We start from the raw sequence: 22,201 nt of genomic DNA, 5'->3' as shown, positions 1-22,201 counted from the left end.
GAGCCAAAAAGCAATAATGAAATAGATAAGTATATTAATAAAAAATCCTCCTCCATGTTTATTAGTGCTACAAATGATAGAGAGATACTTGATATTGTTACCGAAAATTTAAAAATAAAACATCCTCTGATTGTTCTGATATTGATATGATTCTAGTCAAAAGTATCATTGAATATATAGTGCAGCCATTAACCTACATTTGTAACCTATCCTTTCAAACTGCTATCTTTCCTACAAAAATGAAAACAGCAAAAGTTATTCCTATTTATAAAAGTGCAGAGAGAAATCAATTCACCAACTATAGACCAATATCACTACTTCCGCAGCTCTCAAAAATGTCAGAAAAATGATTTGTTAATAGACTTGATAATTTCATTGAGAAAAATAATCTTTTGAGTGATAGCCAGTATGGCTTCAGAACAAAAAGGTCCACTTCGATGGCAGTGATGGAACTTGTGGAAGGGATATCAACTGCAATAGATGACAAGGAATATACAGTTGGTTTCTTCATAGATTTAAAAAAGGCATTTGATACTATTGATCATCGCATATTAATGAATAAATTAGAGAGATATGGCATTAGGGGGATTGTTTATAAATGGATGAAGAGTTACCTGGAGGACAGATACCAGTATGTGCAATTAAATAATGTAAAATTAAAACACCTGAAGGTTACCTGTGGGGTTTCTCAAGGGTCCGTTTTTAGGCCCTAAATTATTCTTGTTATATGTCAATGATAATTGCAATGTCTCCAAATGACTAAAATGTGTTTTATTTGCTGACGATACCACTCTCTACTGCTCTGGTAAAAATCTAGAACAGCTTCTGACTCCAGTTGAAAATGTATTAAATAAACTGAAAGACTGGTTTGATTTGAATAAGTTATCACTGAATCTAAATAAAACAAAGTTTATAATCTTTGGCACCAAACAAATAAAAACTCAGGTTAAAATCACAGTAAATTGTATTGTGTGTGAGTGTATTATTTTATTTTTTATTAACCTTTATTTATACAGGTAAAATCTCATTGAGACCCAGGGTCTCATTTACAAGAGAGACCTGTTCTCTGTATGAAAACAAATTTCTTGGTGTCATAATCGATGATAAACTCTGTTGGAAGCCACATGTAAATAATGTGATAACAGTTGATTGCATTTTGAGCCAGTATTCAACAATGAAATTAAGATTTTAACAAATTTGGTAAGAAATGTCGACCAGCATTGGTCACAGTAAAGTCACAGTCAGTTACAGTTGAAAAACATGTTAAAGTGATAGTGAAGTAATAAGCACATTGTTTGTGAAGAAATTTTTTATTTAACTGTCTCCACACAAAGGAATGAACATAGTCATTAAATATATGAATATATGACATGCTCCTCAAGGAAGTGAATCACAAAGGCTGCTATAATCCTGGTTTAAAGAATGTTAGCAGTTAAACTTTATGCAGACAGGAAATGTTACTGTTTGACTAAATGTTGGGCTTTAAACGATAGTGTTCTTGTTGCCAACATTCCTGAATTCCTGACCGCAAATTTTATGAAAATATGATCAAAATATTAACTGGGCATACCATGTTAGATAATGTAAGGTAACCATTTATGCAACTAACAGCTTAGTTAGGCCAGACAAGTTAGATTGAAGTTTATGTTTGAACATTTAAGTTTGGCTCACTGGGTTTTGTGTTGTTTGGTCAAAAGAATAGACGGACCACATTGGTTTTACAGAAACCTCCTTCCACCTGCATGGGGGATTTTAATGGTGTGCCCAGCAAATGACTGTAACATATTTATTCATACAAAAGCATGATGCATAACAATTGTAACTTGTCATGCTATCCACAAGACTCTTGGGCACTAAAGCAATTATTCATGCAATGATCAGCTTACGTTGTTTCCCTTCTCTTTCTTCTTTAGGCCCTGTTTAGCCTGCTGGCTACCCTGGAATCTGGAGGAAAGATGATCAATTTCACAGCTGTATTACAAAAGGTAATCCCTCATCCCGTAATATCAATCCGGTAATAGTGTCGATTTTACATTACGTCATATCCTTGCTTTAGTTTAACTGTCAGACTGCAGGGAAATTTCTGTTGGTCTGATAGCTGTAACTGTGACTGACACAAGCCGAACACGCATGGAAAAGTAAAGATCTCAGGACAAAGGATATCACTGTCCAACACATACTTTGGAAGGGGAAATACTGTAATACAACATGTTTAACCTAACACATATTTACATTTTCCCAGTTTATTTGATATGGTTGAAGGTATCACCTAACAGCCACTGGTAAATCCATATGAGAGTTAACAGATCACTTGTACAGGTCTCACTCCCCACTACTAGTCAGTGCGCATGCGCAGCTTCCCGGAAATGACGGGGAGAAGTGAGTTAGCTAGCACCTGCTGCTACTTCGTCAAGCTGTCAGCGCTTTGATTGGCTGGAATATTACTCAGACATGCATTTACCAGTCACTTTGGTTATGATTCATAACAATTAGCTATGGTTTCTTTTGCCTACGGACATATGTTACCAGTTTTATTATTGTTGTTTTTAATATTTCTATGCTGGTTAGTTTTAAAATATCAATATATATTTTAGCTATTATATCCAGCTGTAGGCTACGTTGTCTTTGTGGTTCAAGGAGAATAAAGAAATCAGTGAATGTAACAAGTCACATGTCTACATATAATATATATATAGACATCCACTGCTGTGTTCTACTGACTGTCAAGCCTCCTGATCCTGTAGTGTTCCACTTTAAGTACATCCAGTACAAGTCATCTGACTTGTGAATGCCAATCATGCAGAATATATTGATTTTGCATAGTAATAATAATAATAAAAAAAGTTTACTATGATGATGACAATGATGCTGACATTCGTCTACCGAAACGCATTAAAATGAACACGCCATAACTTGTTTCTTGCTCTTTATTTATTTTGTTTCATGCACTTTTTCCATGATGTTGTAAATTTACATTTTTCATTTCATTTCTAACAAAATGAAAGGAATTTTACATTTTACATGTAGCAATGACAAAAATGTGACTCAGATATGCAGAGTTACAGGCGGGGCCTGTAATCATCATGACCCTCATCAGCATGGGCTGGAACATTTGCACATTTTCAAAAGAATACTGCAACAGCCATAATTGTAACTGCCAGCTTGTTAGGTTCTACAGGTGGCAAATCCATAGCCAAGGCAAGCCCATTCGCTGGTCATCTCCATGAAGCCCGGTGCTAAGTGCAGGCCACTTGCTAAAATCAAAAGATGAATTTGCAGAGGCAGAAAGATGGAACTCAAATCATGCCACATTTATGTATTACATAGTATTTCTTTTAATTTGTCAAGTGTATCCACTACAGAGTTCAAAACTGATATTGGAATCATAACGCAGAGTAGCAGGATGCATGACAACATAATTCATCTTTATTAGAAGAAGACTCTCACCTGACAGCAGGTTGTGGAGGTTGCAGTAGTTGAGGCCACCATCAAAAAGGCTGCTGAATGCGAGAGAAGCGGACTGAGCCTGTTGCAAACAAGCCAAATATATGTTTATACGTGTAATCATCTTGATTTAGGGAAGTCATTCATGCAAAGGGCCGAACATCAGTGTGACCTACAGACACACGGCAGCTGCCGGTCAGGACGGTGGTGTGGAGGGTGAACTCTATGCTCTCAACGTGCAGGTTGTCTGGGGAAGTGTGGTGGACCTCGATGGACGAGTCGGTGGCTGAAACAAGCTGAAACGGAGGAAGACTTAGAAAGACAAAACATCTTTCACCGCTTTCTTCAAAATATAAAAAGGGACCCCTGGATAGAACTGAATACAAAACTTGACTTTAAGTTATCAATAACTTTTATAGTAGTTTTTTTCTCATTGCAATTCATTTTATAAACCTATTTGAGGCATATTTGTGATCTGGTATTATATAAATAAATCTAACTTCATTCATGTTTTCTGATGATCAGTGGAGTAACAGAAAATGTATATTTCAGCCTGTGAGTACTGTATGAGTGTATCAAATTAATCTTTACATCCGTGTGTGCGTTCAAACACCAGAGAAGCAATAATACAACAAAACTTACTATATAGTGACATTTCTCGCAGCCATTCAAAGGACTGAAGGCTCGAATCTGATGCACCAGTTTGGTTTCGATATCAGAACAAGGCATCGCAAAGAGCCTGGAGGAAGAGAGCAATTATCACAGCTTGAATAGAAAGACAAAGAAACCAGTGATGGAGGCCGATTAGTGAGTCTTACCAGAGTGTTCTGCAGTAAGCATGGTAAGGAACAGGTACAGGGTTGGCGGCTGGAGAGCCAAACAGTCCTGCAATGAGAACGCAGGTCAGTAGCAGAGGCCTCATGGTTGCAACGAAGTGGGTTTCTTCAACGGGGCAATTGAAAGTGTGCCGGTTGCTCGCTCTGTAGTGCAAGTATCACTGAAAAATGTGAGCTTGTGACTGAGCGAGTAGATACATTTACAAGGAAAAGTGAGATCTAAAAGGTTTGTCACGAGGACCAGTAAAGCAGATTGAAATTGGTCGGATCAAGAATATGAGCTATTGGTCTTGTGGCAATTAGAATGCCTCATGCCTTAAGTCACAGCAATTAGGTCATGCCAAGTTATGTGTGTTTATTTGCATGTGTGTTTACAGTTTTACATGATATGTTATTTACTATCTAATATAAGCTCATAGGCCTCTCTAAAATATCAGATATGACATGTAATATCACATATGTGACTGAAAGAGCAAAAATTTAACTTTGAAGTAAAACATTTCCTTATTAATAGATTTATAAAATTAACCATATAACTACCTACCATTTTCCATCAGAGCCCTGCCCAGTAAGAAAAACAGAAATAAAACAAATACAAACACCACTTAAGGACAAGAGACGGCCAACTACCTCCCAGGTTAAGTGGCTTTTGTTATAATAAGGAATTCTCTATTCATTTAGATTAGTTTTGTTTGAGGTCATTGCCCTGGAAAAGACAGGCCTGTAAACCACCTAAAGTATGAAAAAGGTTTTGTAAGTCTATCATCTGACCGCAAAATTTCAAATGTTGCAGCGTGTCATCTTGAGACTGCAGAGAGGGTGGAGTTGTCTAGGCCTCATCTGCAGTGGCCCACTTTAACTGAATGACATGCTGTTCTATCAAGTCTCCATCTATGTCACCACTGAGTAAACCCACATCATCATTCCCCGTCCTTCCTGCCTGTCAGTGAGTGTTTAAACATGGCCTGAAAGAATGAATTTACTCTGGATAATGTCACTTCCCCCAAATGACACCAGGCCCTCATGAATACTACCCTGTAAAAGCACACATTGTCACGATCAGAAGAGGTCATTAAAGTTAAGACGGTGCCAAAGAAAATAACAATATAGCATTGTGTACAACACGTCATTTTCATGCCAACTAGTAAAAAAAATGTGGAAGCTATGCTGTAAAGAATTAGAGGGCCAATGTGAGATGACCCCTGATGTGGAGGGGTTATCTACATGATTAAATCAGCCAGTAGACTAATAAAGTAAGTTGAACTGTCGTAGCAGCAAACAATACTTTAACATTGACCATCAAAACGCAACGGTATGAGAAGTTAATAGTTGGAGCCAATGCGATTAGGAATTACACATACACACACAGCATGAGTTACTACAGTACAAGTAAATGATAATGCAAAAAGTTTTAGTAAGGACCTATTTTTTATTCAATAAGACTGGATTGATACCTGAAGCTTTGTAGCTAAGTAGCCTTATGGTGGAGTGGCACTTTTTTTTTCTGGGTGGACCAACCTCGCCACTAACTTGACTATTCTAGCCGTCATATTCTTACAGGTGGTTGGCTACTGGGTGGAAGTTTCTCTATTTCTTGGATTTATTTGTATTGCATGCTATTTTGCTGTGTCTCCATAACCCCCATGTGATTCTGTCTTGCAGCGCTAGTGTTTTCTCACAATACTGGTGATTTTGGAGCTTTTCCCGTTATGCCCATCCTCTGGTGGGTCTCCCTGGCATCATCTCCTCTACAGGTAAGCCCAATATTGTGATAGAAGACGTTTGAGTAAGAAGGTAAAACATATTTTTTAATCTGGTTTCTGTTGCAGCTTTGTCTCAAAGCAGTACTACATTTTAATTTGAATGAAAATCTATATTTGTGCAAGTTGAAACGCATATCTCTGCTCCTCCTCTTTATCCAGGAGCTTGTGTGTTTGTGGGGTTAGTGTGGTCCTTGTATTCAGGGGTCCCCGGTTACACATGCATTATTTTCTTTCATCTTCTTTGCACCAGGTTCATTCCTTCAGGCGATGATGTTATAGTTGCTGTTAATGAAACAACAGCTTGCAGATCTGGTGGTGCAGCAGTGTGAAACATATGTATAATTAGTGCATGACAGATTGTTGCATGAATATTTACTCCCTTCTCCTCGGATTAGTTTGTTGTTTGTTTTTTTGTTTGTTTAAATCTCCTTATTTTGTTGTTTCTACTTAACTTAAGCTTCCACAGTCAAGAAAGCAAAGCAATACATATGATATCAAATGTTTTTTTAAGACCTTGACTTGGGTGAATTCCTCATGAGACACATTCACATGTATTCATTATTATACAAATCTGACCAATTCAGTGTTCTATAATACCAAAAAGTGCAGTATTCAATATACATAAATGAAAGCTGCTGCTGTCTGGTTATGATATTTCGATGCTCAGCCGGAAGGGCCAGACTCAGATATAACAGTTGCACGGTTTCTCTGCTTTTAAGAATTTCCCTGGTTGAGGACAACCCTCGTAAATATACTCCAACAAGTGACATATTATTTTATTTATCATTTGGTTAGTCTAATCTTCTGAATAATAGTGTAACTGCTCTAAGGCTGGCTGGGGTTTGTAATGTGAGAAGGTCAAAGGTCAACCAGCCTCAGGACCAGATGGCTGAGAGTGAGACTACTTTTTTGTTCAACTCTTGGCAGACGAAAGGCTTTGTAATGGTAGCAGGCAGCGTTTTTAAAGCAACACTTAAGAAGTTTTCCTCTTCGGTCCCCCTACAGGTTGGAAGGGAATTGTCCATCACTGCCGTCGTAAATAATTTAGCCTACCGCAGCCTACCATCGCACGCACATTATTTGTTTGTATGCAGAACCGGCTCTGGAAACGATTAACGATTTGAACGATGTCCAGTAACAAGGTAGAGTAGCTAACGCCTTAGCTAAGATTAGCTAACATGAGCCATAGTGATAGTTGCATATATATTAGCACTATAGCTAACGCCTTAGCTAAGATTAGCTAACATGAGCCATAGTGATAGTTGCATACAAATTAGCTAACGCCTTAGCTAACACGAGCCGAGCTCTTTCTTTGTCATGCTCCCGTTTTCTTTTCGTCGCCACATCGGACATCATACTCCTCCTTTTCTTTGCAGGCTCTGCCATGACGCCAATTTAAAAACTACCTAGCTACAAGGTATCTTCCACGCACCTGCCAGTGTTGATCTCCACGCAGAGCCTCCACCTACCGGCTTTTGTAACGCTTGCCGTAAAGCAGGTCAAATTCGTAGTCTCATTAGAACTACAAAACCGCTACCCCACGAGGCAAAGTTACATAGTGCGGTTACAGCCAATAGAGGGCTGCAGAGTGAATACTGAAGTGCCGTTCACCCGGTTTTGAGGTGATGAACCACTGAAACTATTTTGGAAACATTATTTTAAGGCACTAAAAACTCTTTAGTGTTGCTTTAATGTGGCTTAAGAATAGGATGTAGCCTACCGCTAATGCAGTAAATAACTGCAATTTTACAATCAACAGTAAATAACTGTAATTGACATACAACTTCTGCATTAAACCCATAATGCTGTGCAAATACAGAACCTAGCTATAGTGATATTTGATGTTCGTTTTATTGGGCATTTTGTGGTTGTCTGCACACATGCAGGTGGCATAATAACACTGCAAGAATACAAGAATCTCAAGAATACATATAATAGTAGACACAAGTGCATGAAGCCTTGTTCTGAGGTGAACAGGGTTTTGTAATAAAAACATTAATTCAACGCAAATGGATGGAAGTTATATAATTCCACATTCATGCTTATACTCACTGGCATTAATTTAACAAAGATGAAACCATCCATTCGATAACTGTTCCAGCTTAGGGAGCCCATCCCAGCTGACACTGGGGCGTGGGGCAAGGTTCACCCTGGACAGGTCACCAGTCTATCACAGGGCTGACACATGGTCACAGACAACCATTCACACTCACATTCACAACTACGCGTAATATGTCTTTGGACTGTGGGAGGAAGATGAAGAACCCTGAGTTATGCCACACAAAAGCTCCTCTTTGTGATGGGACCGTACTAACCGCTACACTACCGTGCCGCCCCTAAAGTACAAGCATACCAATATATAATATGAAAATGAAATTTTGAAATTATCAAAGGAAAAGCACGTGTGGACAAGACAAGTAATGTTTTGAAGTGATACAGAACTTACTTGACAGCAGGACTGTGCCTGGTAAGTAAACCAGTTAAAAAGCTTAATACATGTATATTTATGTTAATAATGACTTAATTATTGGTTTGGGCACATATTTACTGAAGCCGTTCTTCAGTTATTGTACAGTAAATCCTATGTCAACCTATTTCTTTGTCTTTTTCAGACAGATCGGTTGCTCATCTCTTATAATGCATGGAAATACTAAGGCAAGGCAAGGCAAGGCAAGGCAACTTTATTTGTATAGCACATTTCATACACAAGGCAGACTCAAAGTGCTTCACATCATACAACAAAGTGAGAAGAAAAAAGAAAAGAAAAATAGAAGAATTAAAAGAAAATAATAAAAATTTTAAAAATGCATTACAGAAAGAAAAGAGAATAAAAACATATTTGCAATAATTAAAAACAGTGCAGACATTAAAAGATTTAGCAGAAAGCTATGGTGAACATAAAAGTTTTCAGTCTAGTTTTAAAAGTGGTCAGAGTTGGGGCAAGTCTTACATCTTCAGGAAGTTTATTCCAGCCATTTGTTGCATAGTGACTAAATGATGCTCTCCCGTGATTGTTGTTTACTCTGGGAATCACTAACAGATTGGTCTCAGAAGATCTTAGTGGTCTAGAAGGCTTATGTAGTGGGAGCATATCATTGATATACTTCGGTCCTAGACCATGTAGTGATTTATATGTGAGCAGGAGGATTTTGAAATCAATCCTCTGACATACAGGGAGCCAATGTAAGGATTTAAGAATTGGTGTAATGTGCTCACATTTTTTGGTCTTTGTAAGAACTCTAGCAGCAGCGTTCTGAACAAGCTGTAGCTGCCTGACAGTTTTTTTCGGAAGACCTGCAAGGAGACCATTACAGTAGTCTAGCCTACTAGTAATAAAGGCATGTACAAGTTTTTCTAAGTCTTGAGCTGACATGAGTTACATGTCAGCTCATAACTTAGTTAGTTACTAAGTTACAAGCCCAGATTTTCAAATAAACTAAATGTCTGTCTGTACAGTAAACAGTAGAGAGGTAGAGCAGTGGTGACGTTGGAACGAGTGCTGACTGAGGGAATGCCTGCCTTGCAAGCCAAAATTTCAGGCTGGTCATGAGGTCAAGTCAGACAATCACCACAAGACACAAGTCATACCCTTAACTAAACTAATTTCAAAGATCTTTACTGGGCCTCATGACAATGCTGATATATTGTATAAATTGGCCAGCAAGGGAATGAGTCTGCAACCAGCACACTCCCCAACACCACTGCTCTACAGGAGGAAGAGATCTGCTCCGTTTCCACCATGAGGACTCTGCTGCTGGCCTCTGTTCTCTTTGCTGGTCTGTTTGCCTCTCTGGGTGCTGCTCCTGGTCCTGGTCCTGGTCCCGGTCCTTACCATGCCTTCTGCAGAGCACTGTGGTGAGTTATGATTGCTGATCTGGTTCTGAGGTAGTTTATGCCTCGTGTATATTTAAATTTGAGTTAAGACAACATTTCTTATGGTCAGGAAAGTTCACTGTGATTTCAAATAAAAATGTAACACATTTTACTCTGAATTGTTGATACTCTTTCTTGTTCCTAACATGAATGTGATCACATTATGTTCTCTTTTTCTAGGCTCTTTGCAACACCTTGTGCTGAAATCAACACCAAAGTATATCAACAGATTCTAGCATTCACTCCCGAGTATATGGTAAGATCCGCTTTTCTGTTAATGTAACTCATATTTAAGATGAAGAAACAACGGAAACCAAACTGAAAATCATTGTCAAAGCGATGAATATTTGAAGTGTAATGATGTGTGGTTGTCTGTTCCAGATTGTGTCAGCCACCAATGTCACTATCAAAGCCAACCACACTTCCCTGGAAAGCCCCGCGGGTGAGAACATCACCTTCACATTGAGCCCCACCGTACTGACACCTGGCTGCCGTGTGTCTGTAAGTATCAACAATGCTTCTTTTCTGTTGGAAATATATATTCAAAATTATTCCTTTGGTTGGTGTGTATTCTCTCCCTACAAAACAGTAATTTTACTATCCTTCTGTGTGCAAGAACGTGACCCATTATTCTGGCCACATATTCTTTTAAAATGTGGACATCCACTTTTGTTTTATCCATTCTGAAATCACAAATAAATGGGTTGGCAGAAGAAATAATTTAAGTAGATATATGCTCACAATTTGGCAACAACCAATAAACCTTTATTATGAACATTTTATTAATCCCTCCCTTAATGTTAGGTCTTTGTCCGCTCAACACTGTATTTAACTCCCTACATGGGATCGAGCAGTAATAGAACAGTAATAGCAGAAATAATAGAAGAAATTCTCCCAAGGTTAAGAGGATGGACGCTGTGTCCATTCTGTATGTCCATCTATTTTATCCTTTGAGTAGAACTAAAATGTAAACAATTATACTGGAGTGACTGCAGCAATCACTGAGGAAGGTATCTCAAAACCTGGATGGAAAAATAACTCAAACTATATGCATTGATATGTATTTTCATGTATTAAGCTTATTAACTTGTTTACTTTGCAGGCACAGTCCACCTCTCTTGGATTCACCAGCCTCCTCGATGGTGGACTCAACTACTGTAACCTCTGGGACCTGGTGAAAGGTGAGTCCTGGATCACTTCATAACTTTAATCGTCTCATCCATACATGCTTTTCATTATTTCAAAGCCGATCACCATTTCAGATTTTCATAGAATGAATGTTTTGATTGTAGCGAGTGGCCTCACCTCAGAACCAGGATTCATGGAGATGACCAATGAATGGGCTTGCCTGGGCTACGGACTCGCCACCTGCAAAGCCTGACAAACTTCACTATCACTTCACTAAATCATGTCATGATTTGTTCATATTTGAATAATAAAATACTGTTTTCCACTCCGGATCAGGTGTATCTGACTAATATTTGGTATGTTATGTATATACACCTACCTTTAGAGTGAGAGAAAAACAATAACAAGTTGCAAATTAATCTGTGCGTGTGTATATTTTTCTATCTTACAACTGGGCAAGGAGAGAGTGCATCCCATTTCCAAGGTTCTATTTTGATTCTAGACTGTATAAAATATACACAAAGTCTCTGTGACTCATAGGTTTCTGAGGAGCCGTTGTGAAGCTCAAAGTAGGTGACACCGGGCCTTCGCCACAGTGACGACAGCCTATCTCCCGACTAATGTAAAAATGGTCAAATGCCTTGCTGGTGGTGTTGAGGTGCGTCCGGGTGACGCAGCAGAGGCGACAGCCAGCAGCGAGCAACCTGAGACCGCACCCACATATCACTCAAAGCTGCCACACCCACAATTATGCCTGATACCAAAATTATAAGAAGGTTGAATCGATTTTTGGACAGTCTCAAGTGGCCATTTGAAGAACTGCAGTTTTGGTCGCTTCGGCTTCCTTTCTCAGCATGTTGCCGCTTTCATTTGATCCATTTGCCAAACAGCTCCCTGATCTTTAGTCAGGCCCGAGGTCGGGCCGTTTTGCACTAGTTTCGCATTCATTCCGTTTAATCACATATTATTTTAAATGCGTCTGCGTCATATTACACATCATTTGAAAGCTACGAGTCTCGCGAATCGAACAAAGTAAGCCGTTTTAGGCTCACGGAAAACACATCAAAAGCAAACACAGCATGTGTGCAAGGAGTGCACAGAAAAATAACAACAACAAGCCAAGCGTTCCCTACCTTTCGAGCTGTCTGGAAGTCCAAAAACAACATGTAGCATGCTAATCCTTATATCCAGAGAAAGGTAAGAGTCCAACGAACAAAAGTAGCCACTTCGTTTAGTCCCATGAGCACGCTAACTCCGGTAGTCATCCATAACACGCCATGTGTTGACGTTGTGAGTTTCTGAACAAAATATTGTTTATAGCTAGTTATCGCTCAACAAAGCGTTGCTATTTCCGTGTACGGCGGCTTCTTGGCGACAAAACAAGCCCCCTTCCACGATTCTGCGATCCGAATTGGCTGAACAATCTGTCCATCAAGAGAACCATTGAAGCACTGGCTCTCGGCTGACCAACCACGAGAATCCCCAGGCAGAGAGCCAATAGGCAGAGGAGTACATTTTTGACTGACAGGTTTTATAGCCAATGAGCTTACGATTCCAGCGGTATGTTACATGGGGGAGGGGGCTTGAGGGTGAGAGCGCAGCAGCTCAGAAAGGTCTGTGACCTACAGATATGATAGTTATGCAGCGTCTCATTACAGAAGGCTGTTATGTAAAAAAACATTTAAAAAATGTTGGTTTTATTAGTAGTAGTTGTAGAACTGGTGAAATAAACCCGTCTGACATTGCCCTACAACACTGCACTTGCAAAGCTCATTTTTGGGTGTCTTTTTTATCTACTTTCTACCAGTTGTTGGTCAGGCTTGTGGCTGTGGCTTCATTCAACTTTTAGGCCTATATATAACAGCCACAGCTAACTTGTTTCATTCAAAAAGAAAAATAATTTAGGCGAGGCAAAAAATTGCAATTTCCACTATGTTTGAGCTGCAGTAACTCAGTGTCAGTAACACTTAGAGTAAATCTGACACTTGCAGAAGAAAATTCAAAGGGTTATCTTTCAGGAATGTGCCTGTAGTCATAGGGGTTCAAAAACAGTAACCATTTACTTTGGGTATGTCGTTTTCAGCCTTTTCTTCAAAAATAGGACGGCCATTTAAGAGGTAAGTGACTCTTTGGACTAGTAATGTCAGCTCATTCAAGATGGTCTATATAGTCTAACATCCTCACATACTCCTTCTTTCTTTCACCATGGCAATAGAAAGTTTAACTTAACTAACTTCACTTTATATAGATTCAGATTTATTCTGGTTCCTTCCATTAAATGATGTCAAAACTTTAAGATGCAATAACAATGTATTAAGGAAAATAAAACAAAACAACAAACAACAAACACAAAGACATTTAAAATTGTCATACAGAGGTTAACAACTTCTTTACAACATTTATAAACAGCATCTATTTACTATTTTCTACACCTGCTGTAATCCTATAATTTATATATTCAACTGTGCAATACTGACTTAACAGGACCATCATTTAATGCAATAATTCAGCTATGTAATACTAGTATCATAATAACATTTTTGGCATGAATACTGTATTAATTTATACTGTATATTTAATTTATTTATCTATATTCTTGTATTTTTACTCACTTAATCACAATTCCGTTTTTTGTCTTGTTATATTGTATAATACATATATTTTTTACATACTTGCCACTGCATTTATAAAGTAGGGTGCAAATTTGAATCCAAACGAAGTTCACTCCTCCGTGGAGTGGGGGGGTAGGGAGGGGCCGGATTAGAACTGGGCCAGCATGTTGTCTTTCTGGACTTAGCCTCATGGGGGTAGCCTGGCCACCAAGAAGAAGAGCTCCTCTCCCAGGCCCGGCTCTAAGAGAGTGCCCTGGTTTTCCTGTTCTGAATGAGGGCGCTGTGTTCATTCTGCATTTCCATCTTTTTGATCCTTTGAACAGAACTAACACAAGTACATTCACCACAATTATACTGACCACAGATCACACTGGAAAAGATATCTCCAACCAGACATATGCTTTTTCTATAATCCACCGATACAAATCAACAAAGCTAAATAGTCATGTGTTTTGTGAATGACCGTCTATTGTGTTCTTGAAGAATGAAATAATTTCATGCACATCAGATGTTCATCGTCACTGTGACCAAAATGTAAAGCAAACAAAAGACCTCTGATCTGTGAATTAGTATGGTGACTAGTATTGTGGCATACTAGCATGTAATTGAGGACACACACACACACACACACACACACACACACACACACACACACACACACACACACACACACACACACACACACACACACACACACCTCCCCTCACAAGGATAGGCACAAAAAGGAATCACACACACCACAACATGAAACACCAGCTCGTCTTTTTCATCATCTTTTTCCGCAATTTACAACGCCACCATTCATTCTCACACAAATTGCCCACAGACTTTCCTGTGAAATCTATGCCTGCATGCTGCTCCATTCTTCTCACAAACACTACCAACATCTGGTAGGAGGATGACTATTTGATTGAAGGATGGCACTCTCTCCACACTCAGTTGTTAGATAGAAAAATACACACAGAACGTAATGAAGTTGCAACTTTTATTGTTTTTTCTCGGTCTATGGGCAGGGGTATATTTTGAATGTATCAAATATCAGATATACAAGGCAAGGCAAGGCAAGGCAACTTTATTTGTATAGCACATTTCATACACAAGGCAGACTCAAAGTGCTTCACATCATACAACAAAGTGAAAAAAAATAAATAGAAGAATTAAAAGAAAATAAAGGCAAATTTAAAAATGCATTACAGAAAGAAAAGGAGAATAAAAACATATTTGCAATAATTAAAAACAGTGCAGACATTAAAAGATTTAGCAGAAAGCTATGGTGAACATTTTTTCAGTCTAGTTTTAAAAGTGGTCAGAGTTGGTGCAAGTCTTACATCTTCAGGAAGTTTATTCCAGCCATTTGTTGCATAGTGACTAAACGATGCTCTCCCGTGATTGTTGTTTACTCTGGCAATCACTAACAGATTGGTCTCAGAAGATCTTAGTGGTCTAGAAGGCGTATGTAGTGGGAGCATATCAGTGATATTATTCGGTCCTAGTCCATGTAGTGATTTATATGTGGAAAACAGCATTTTCTTAGTCAAAGGTTACAAAATGATGGCATGATTTAGTGGTTTTTTCAGGTCCTACAGGTGGCGAGTCCGTAGCCCAGGCAAGCCCATTCATTGATAGAAAAATACACACGGAACGTAATGAAGTTGCAACTTTTATTGTTTTTTCTCGGTCTATAGGCAGGGGTATATTTTGAATGTATCAAATATCAGATATACAAGGCAAGGCAAGGCAAGGCAACTTTATTTGTATAGCACATTTCATACACAAGGCAGACTCAAAATGCTTCACATCATACAACAAAGTGAAAAAAAATAAATAGAAGAATTAAAAGAAAAAAAAGGCAAATTTCTATAATTCGGTCCTAGTCCATGTAGTGATTTATATGTGGAAAACAGCATTTTCTTAGTCAAAGGTTACAAAATGATGGCATGATTTAGTGGTTTTTCAGGTCCTACAGGTGGCGAGTCCATAGCCCAGGCAAGCCCATTCATTGGTCATCTCCAGGACATCCGGTTGTGAGGTGAGGCCACTCGCTACAATCAAAACATTCAATCACAAACACAAACGGATGGAAATGAGATCATTTCACATTCATGCTTTATACTCACTGGCAATAATAAATCAAAGATGTTTTGATTTTAATAAAGCAAAGTACAAACACGCTAATTTATCATATGAAAATGAATCGTCCAAAATGGTGTCACACTTTGAAATGATCCAGAACTCACCTGCCAGCAGGTTGTAGGTGTTACAGTGAATCCAAGAGAGATGGACTGTAGGTGAAGGCTGGTGAATCCAAGAGAGATGGACTGTGCCTGCAAGTAAACAAGTTAATAAGCTTCACTTTTCAATATATTTACAACTCAATAATACTTTGTTGCCAATGACGAGCACATATCTGCCAACCTGTGTTTTCAGCATGTATAAAAAGAAAGTTGTGAGCCCAAAAAAGTGGGACATTGTAAAAGAAACCAGATGGCCATCAAATCTGCAGTTTTACATAACAGTAAATATCAGTCAATAATTTCTGTAACAAAAATAGTTATTGGCCAGAATAATGTGTCATGCAGGAAAGTAGAGAGAGAGAGAGAGAGAGAGAGAGAGAGAGAGAGAATACACACCAACCAAAGAAATTATTTAACTTTTGCAATAATATCACTGATTCTTCTCATCTTTCCTGATCTTATCTTGTTTTAAAAGCTAAAATTACAACTTAACAGAAGCAACTTACTGACGAATCACTGTATATAATGGAAGTAACTATTAAAAAAATCATACTTACAGACACAAGGCAGCCAGTTGTCAGTACGGTGGGGCTCAACTTGAAGGTGATGTCCTCACCCTCAGGGCTTTCCAGGGAAGTGTGGTTGGCTTTGATATTGACAATCGTGAATGACACAAGCTGCAACAGAAAACAACATGTCATTACACTTAATAAATTCATCTCTTTTACAATGATGTTCAGTTTGGTTTCTGTTGTTTCGTCATCTTAAATATGATTTACATGAACAGAAACATGTTTTTACCTCATACTCAGGGCTGAAGGCTACAATCTGTTGACCTAGTTTGAAGCTGATTTCAGTACAAGGTGTTTTAAAGAGCCTATAAAAAGAGACGTTTGGACACATTCATGATGAAATCCGTCCAGAGAAACAGCATCAACAAATCAGGCTGAAATGTGCCAAGCTTTCTTTTGAAATCAACTTTCCTGACCCCCAAATATGACTACCTCAGAACCTGATCAACAATCATAACTCACCACAGTGCTTTGCAGAAGGCATGGTAAGGACCGGGACCAGGACCAGGACCAGGAGCAGGAGCAGGGGCAGCACCCAGAGAGACAAACAGACCTGCAAAGAGAACAGAGGCCAGCAGCAGAGTCGTCATGGTGGAAACGGAGCAGATCTCTTCCTCCTGTAGAGCAGTGGTGTTGGGGAGTGTGCTGGTTGCAGACTCATTCCCTTGCTGGCCAATTTATACAATATATAAGCATTGTCATGAGGCCCAGTAAAGATCCATGAAATTAGTTTGGTGATGGGTGGTCATGTGCAGATCGTCTTTAGGTACAACAATTGCCTCTCATTTTGAATAGTCCTTCACATCAATTATTTTGTTAATGCCTCTGAAATGAAAGAAAACAATAGAATTTCTCATCTCATCTCTTCGTCTACCGCTTTTCCGGTGTCGGGTCGCCGGATAAGCGGTAGAATTTCAAAGAATGCAAAGCAAACATTGTTTCAAAGTCAGCTTTCTTTATGGTGGTGCACTTCCATAAACATTACGTGGTCGGCTGTCTTAAATTAAATAAACTAAAATGTTTTCTAAAATGTTTTGTCAGGTACTTACCAGTGTACAGCCATCTAATTGATTTTTTTTATTTTGTTTGCAAGGGTTTCGAGATCTAAGATCTTCTCCCAGTGAAGGTGACTCACATTTCATGTCCCTCTCTCTTGAATAATTGCATTTAAAACATCCAACAGCTAAAGCTGTTATTGTAAACTATTGTGAATCCAAAACACACTGTAAATAATGTCCATGTTGTTTGGTTCCAATGATACTATGTAATGTCTGAGAATTATACAGAGAAACCAGGACATTGTGTCTTGAGAGTAAAGACCCAGCCCTAGGCGTAGGCAGTATAGGCAAATGCTAGGGGTCTACTCCACCATCCCTCTCAACAGTATAATCTACATCCCTACAGAAACCTTCCTTTGTCCCGATAATCATGTTGGGTCATTGTGGATGTGCTCAACTTTACTCAAAAAGAGGATTTCACAAAACTGAGCAGCTGACGACTGGTCACACTCAATGACCTGCACTCGCCATCCCGAACATGCACCGCAACCTTTCTTTGTCTTGGTTATGCATGTTACCAAACACAAAATCAAGCCAAAGGACAGTATGCTCTGTAGGAGAGCCTTGTGAAACAATTGCAAGACATATTTTAAATTGGACTTCTCCACTTCGTCTAAATTCTGTGGCCATTTGTTTGTTTTAGTCACACTGGATCAAGGAAATCGTCAGAAAGTTGAATTCAGGCTGTATCATCACTCAAAAAATGATGTGAGTAGAGATTGACGCTCGACTGGTCGTTGGTCTACAGTGTATAGATTATGAAAGACAAAACACAGCACCGTGGGGCTCCTGTATTTATACATCTAGGGCAGGATTATGTGTTGAATCTAACCCGCTGTGACCGATTCAGGAGAAATCCATAAAATAAACCTTGAACTAACCCAAAGATCTGTCCGTTTTCCCACCAGCAAGTAAGGCTCTATGATGCTAACACACACAATCTTCACAAGTCTGTGAGGTTGTTCAAGGAGTTCATACTGTTATCAGTAGTGTTTCTGCAATCCTGCGCTGGTATGCAAACTCATAAGAACCCAAGAATAGTAAGACCTCATTCAGGAGATGCTTTGATGCTATCTTCTAAAGAGCAACTGGCCACAGGTCATTCATCTCTTTGGGCCTATCAGCACATGGCCACCATACAGCTGATAACAGCTGTTAACATATCAAAACTGTTTGTTAACTTCATCCATGGTAATCCCGATGTCACTATCTGGTAAACTTGCGAGTTTATCAACTGCCTCAGCCTCCTGTGGAACATAATCGACCATGACATATCTACAATTAACAGTTTGATTAAGGAGCTGGCAAAGAGAGAATCATTAACATTCATCCTGTATGTTTTACATTTATAATCTCATGATCATTCGTTATCCCTTCCAGGCTTTCTGAGCATCATGGTTTAAAAAAAGACAGTATTATATAATTTATTTTTATTTTTGGTTTAGCACTTATTTCAGTCTGGGGCGACCCAGGTTTTATTACTCCTGTAACACAAGGGGCGATGCAAGAGGCATCTTGGGAAAGAAACATGCATTTTTTTATCCTTTGAGTACAACTGACAAAATTATCATTTGGCACAATTATATTGAGTTGGCCACAAAAATCGAGAAAACAGAGAAAAAAAACCCTATGTGCTCTCCCCCTATTCAAATCAGCCAAGCTAAATAGTCATGTGTTACTCATCTTGTCACTGTGACTAAAATGTATAGCGATGCAAAAGTCCTATGATCTTTGAATGACTATGATGACAATTGGTACATACTGTGAAGAAAACACTAACACACACACACACACACACACACACCCACACACACACACACACACACACACACACACACACACACACACACACACACACACCCACACACACACACACACACACACACACACACATGAGAAATCACACACAAAGACACGTCTTTATTCATCATGTTTGTAGTTACTTTTGGAGCAGGGACAACAACAGTGAAGAAAACAAACCAATTTGTAATATAAAAAACAGATGATCAATACGTGCATCTTCTAGACATAAAAGGGACTCTATAATAATAATAGAAAAAAAAAATCTGTAGTGAATGAGAGATCAAAAACTACAGAGATGGTGCACTTTGTTACATACTCAATATGCATGTGTGTCATTGAGGTTTGACGTGTTTACTTGTACCTTCAGAAACCCTGTTGAATGATAGACAGTAATGGATGGAAGTGCATGAGTGGTCTGAACCAGATCAAATCAAGTCTTTCTCTCCACAGCTAATTGCTTATTGGATTTCACTTAAGGGTGACCTCTAAGTAACGTTTAGGTGTTGTGATTTTTTTTAATCATTTCTTCATTTGTTTAATGTTTTATGTCTTTAGAGATCGTACAGAAAAATGAGAGGAGAGAGACGAGGAGTAATATGCAACAAAGGGGCCACAGCTGCAATCCAGTCGAGGTTGGTCATTGCCTCAAGCCCTTTTGTCCAGCAGGGTGGGATCTAATAGTTATGAATAGAAAGGCAGCCCTTGAAAAGTCTTCACAGCAAGGGGCTTAACACTCCAGGAGACACCACCTCCAGCTACGATGAGTGTCAGATCTCTGCTCATTGTCTCGGCTTTACTCCTGCAGCTCCTGCTTTCTGCCACCTCAGCTGTAGGCCATCAACATGCAGAGCAATATGCAAAATTATTATAAAGATATGTAACGCTGTTTTCAGGAAAAAGAAAAAAAGATAAATAATGTGGTTGTATTTCCCTCGTTTCTAGCAGGTTTTTTCATGGCAGCCAAGAGAACTGCATGTATGAGGTAAAGAGAACATCTTCCCAGTTTTTCTATGACCTGCTAAAATTGTACCCACTAGGAGGAGCATTGTATACATACTACATATATATACAATACTAGATAGAATTGTATTTGTCATGTAAAAACTATTAGAAGCTTCACCTTTTAGATGTTTTAGAAATGCCTTACCAACAATAATGAACTGTCGCAGAATGAATTTGTCTTTGTCATTTTTGCTTATTTGCTAATTTCTTACCAAATGTATAAAATTGATATTAAGGTATTCACACAGCCTCCGAATGGAAAGGTGTGCTATGTTTATACATTTGAAAAAAAGAAAATAGTGCACCTCAACTCAGATAGTGTTGGACTAGGTCTTGTTCTAGAATCAGTATTTTCAGCTTCAAGTTTATACAATTCTTTTAATGCGGAACTTTAACATAACAGGCTTCCTAAATAAATGTAACTTTGCATCTTAACTGGCTTGTTGTAGTGCACCATCACTGTCATTTTGTTGTAGTGTATCATATGAGGAGATAAAACATGTTTGTGTGTGAGATCATGATACGAGGAGAAGACACTCATTATGCACTTGTTTTATTTACAACACAGCATTTTTTTTCTTTATCCATGGAATGAATGACTTAAAAACAAAACTCTCCCAAGCAGACAATACACACTCTGTCTTTATGTACATATTATGCAATTTAAGTTTACTTCTCATACACTTTGCCTTAAGAGTATATACTGCATGTATCTTTGTGTAAGATCTTGACTGCAATGAATGCTCCCCGTCTCTTCTGCACCCTTCGCCTCTCTGGTGTATCGACTGCTGTCTAATCGGCCCCCATCTACGTCCTTTAACCACACTCCAAATTAGCCCTAATGCTTAGCAGTGTGTGTCAAGGCAGACGGGAGAAAAAAGCTCGGGAAGATAAACAGAGACAGGTCAGAGCACTGAGACTTCCAGTTAACACTCAATACGCATCTAAAATGTCAGGTATTTCAAGTGAATTGAGTGTGAAAAATTGCGTTTTTTAAACATGTAACCTTTTCAGCTTTGAATTACCTCTTGGAGATGGAAAAGCATTCGCACCAGATGAGTTGTTTGTTGTTGAGGCAGTAACAGAAGGAGGAGGATTACTTGCTAGTGGTATATAACTAGAGAAAAAAAAAAACCCTACTGCATTTCAAACCCACTTTATTGACAGCTTCTCGCCCTCAGTACAATGCAATGCAAGATTTGAGGTGCTGAGCACAGAGGAATAAATGCGGCGATAAATACAGTACCCACTCGCCTCCCTGGCCGTGTTTAATTCACCCTCGCCGGAGCCAACAGACCCTCACCACGAACACACAAACTGATAGGACATCACACACAACACTGAGCCAAAGGTTTTTTGTTTCCACCTTAAATTAGAGTGGTCGTGGATCGACGCGGACCGATGCTCCTGCCTTTAAAATGTGTACACTTTATTTCATCAGCTTGACGAACGAAGTCAGGAGAGATTGGAACAGGGAGGACCGGCTGGAAGCTTGTAATTTTCACACGGTTTATAAAAGATGACAGTCCGGATCTGTTGGCGCATCCAACAGGAACCTGCAACGCTGATCGGTCACTTCGTTTAACCGTAATGGGAGAGGCTGACGAGTACAAGAGTGTATGAATGGTCCATGAAAGCATGGCACTTTAGTTCAACAACTGCATGCATTGCCCTTATGGCGGTTTAAAGTTTGTATCCCTTCCGTATGATGACGAGATAAATCTGACCAAGGTTCAACCTGTCGATCAAGGTCCGAACCAGTCACCCTTCTTTAGATAATTCATAGATTACAGACATTTTAAAATCTCTTAATTCCTTCTGTGATATGGTATAAAATGGTATAGCCTTGATATAGATGGAAGATTACGACAGAAAT

General features: G+C 38.9%; 2 protein-coding genes across 2 annotated transcripts; one reads left to right on the top strand and one right to left on the bottom strand.

The window, feature by feature from the left end:
• Positions 1-3,099: 3,099 nt before the first annotated feature.
• Positions 3,100-4,382, bottom strand: LOC311012839 (uncharacterized protein). The gene is made up of 5 exons (XM_084008589.1): positions 4,263-4,382; positions 4,087-4,183; positions 3,621-3,740; positions 3,448-3,526; positions 3,100-3,254 (listed from the first exon to the last, which is right to left on the bottom strand). Exons 1-5 carry the CDS (start codon positions 4,364-4,366, stop codon positions 3,166-3,168), a joined length of 489 nt encoding a protein of 162 aa, XP_083864715.1. The 5' UTR covers positions 4,367-4,382; the 3' UTR covers positions 3,100-3,165.
• Positions 4,383-9,736: 5,354 nt separating this feature from the next.
• LOC311012840 (uncharacterized protein) lies at positions 9,737-11,318 on the top strand. The gene is made up of 5 exons (XM_084008590.1): positions 9,737-9,898; positions 10,097-10,172; positions 10,298-10,417; positions 11,019-11,097; positions 11,209-11,318. The coding sequence occupies exons 1-5, from the start codon at positions 9,783-9,785 to the stop codon at positions 11,295-11,297; spliced, it is 480 nt and encodes a 159-aa protein (XP_083864716.1). The 5' UTR covers positions 9,737-9,782; the 3' UTR covers positions 11,298-11,318.
• Positions 11,319-22,201: the final 10,883 nt, after the last annotated feature.

Source organism: Eutrigla gurnardus (assembly GCF_963514095.1).
Source record: "Eutrigla gurnardus genome assembly, chromosome: 4".
Lineage (NCBI taxonomy): Eukaryota > Metazoa > Chordata > Actinopteri > Perciformes > Triglidae > Eutrigla > Eutrigla gurnardus.
Note: the sequence above shows the minus strand (reverse complement) of the source record. Positions and strands in the feature narration are given on the sequence as shown.

What these genes read in the sequence shown, in the direction of transcription:
- LOC311012839 (XM_084008589.1), bottom strand. Translation starts at nt 4,366, where the DNA reads ATGAGGCCTCTGCTACTGACCTGCGTTCTCATTGCAGGACTGTTTGGC. An exon ending in GCTTACTGCAGAACACTCTG is followed by an intron (nt 4,184 to 4,262) that starts GTAAGACTCACT and finishes CTCTTCCTCCAG; the next exon opens with GCTCTTTGCGATGCCTTGTT. An exon ending in CCTCCACAACCTGCTGTCAG is followed by an intron (nt 3,255 to 3,447) that starts GTGAGAGTCTTC and finishes TTTTGATTTTAG; the next exon opens with CAAGTGGCCTGCACTTAGCA.
- LOC311012840 (XM_084008590.1), top strand. Translation starts at nt 9,783, where the DNA reads ATGAGGACTCTGCTGCTGGCCTCTGTTCTCTTTGCTGGTCTGTTTGCC. An exon ending in CATTCACTCCCGAGTATATG is followed by an intron (nt 10,173 to 10,297) that starts GTAAGATCCGCT and finishes TGTCTGTTCCAG; the next exon opens with ATTGTGTCAGCCACCAATGT. An exon ending in CACCTGGCTGCCGTGTGTCT is followed by an intron (nt 10,418 to 11,018) that starts GTAAGTATCAAC and finishes TTTACTTTGCAG; the next exon opens with GCACAGTCCACCTCTCTTGG.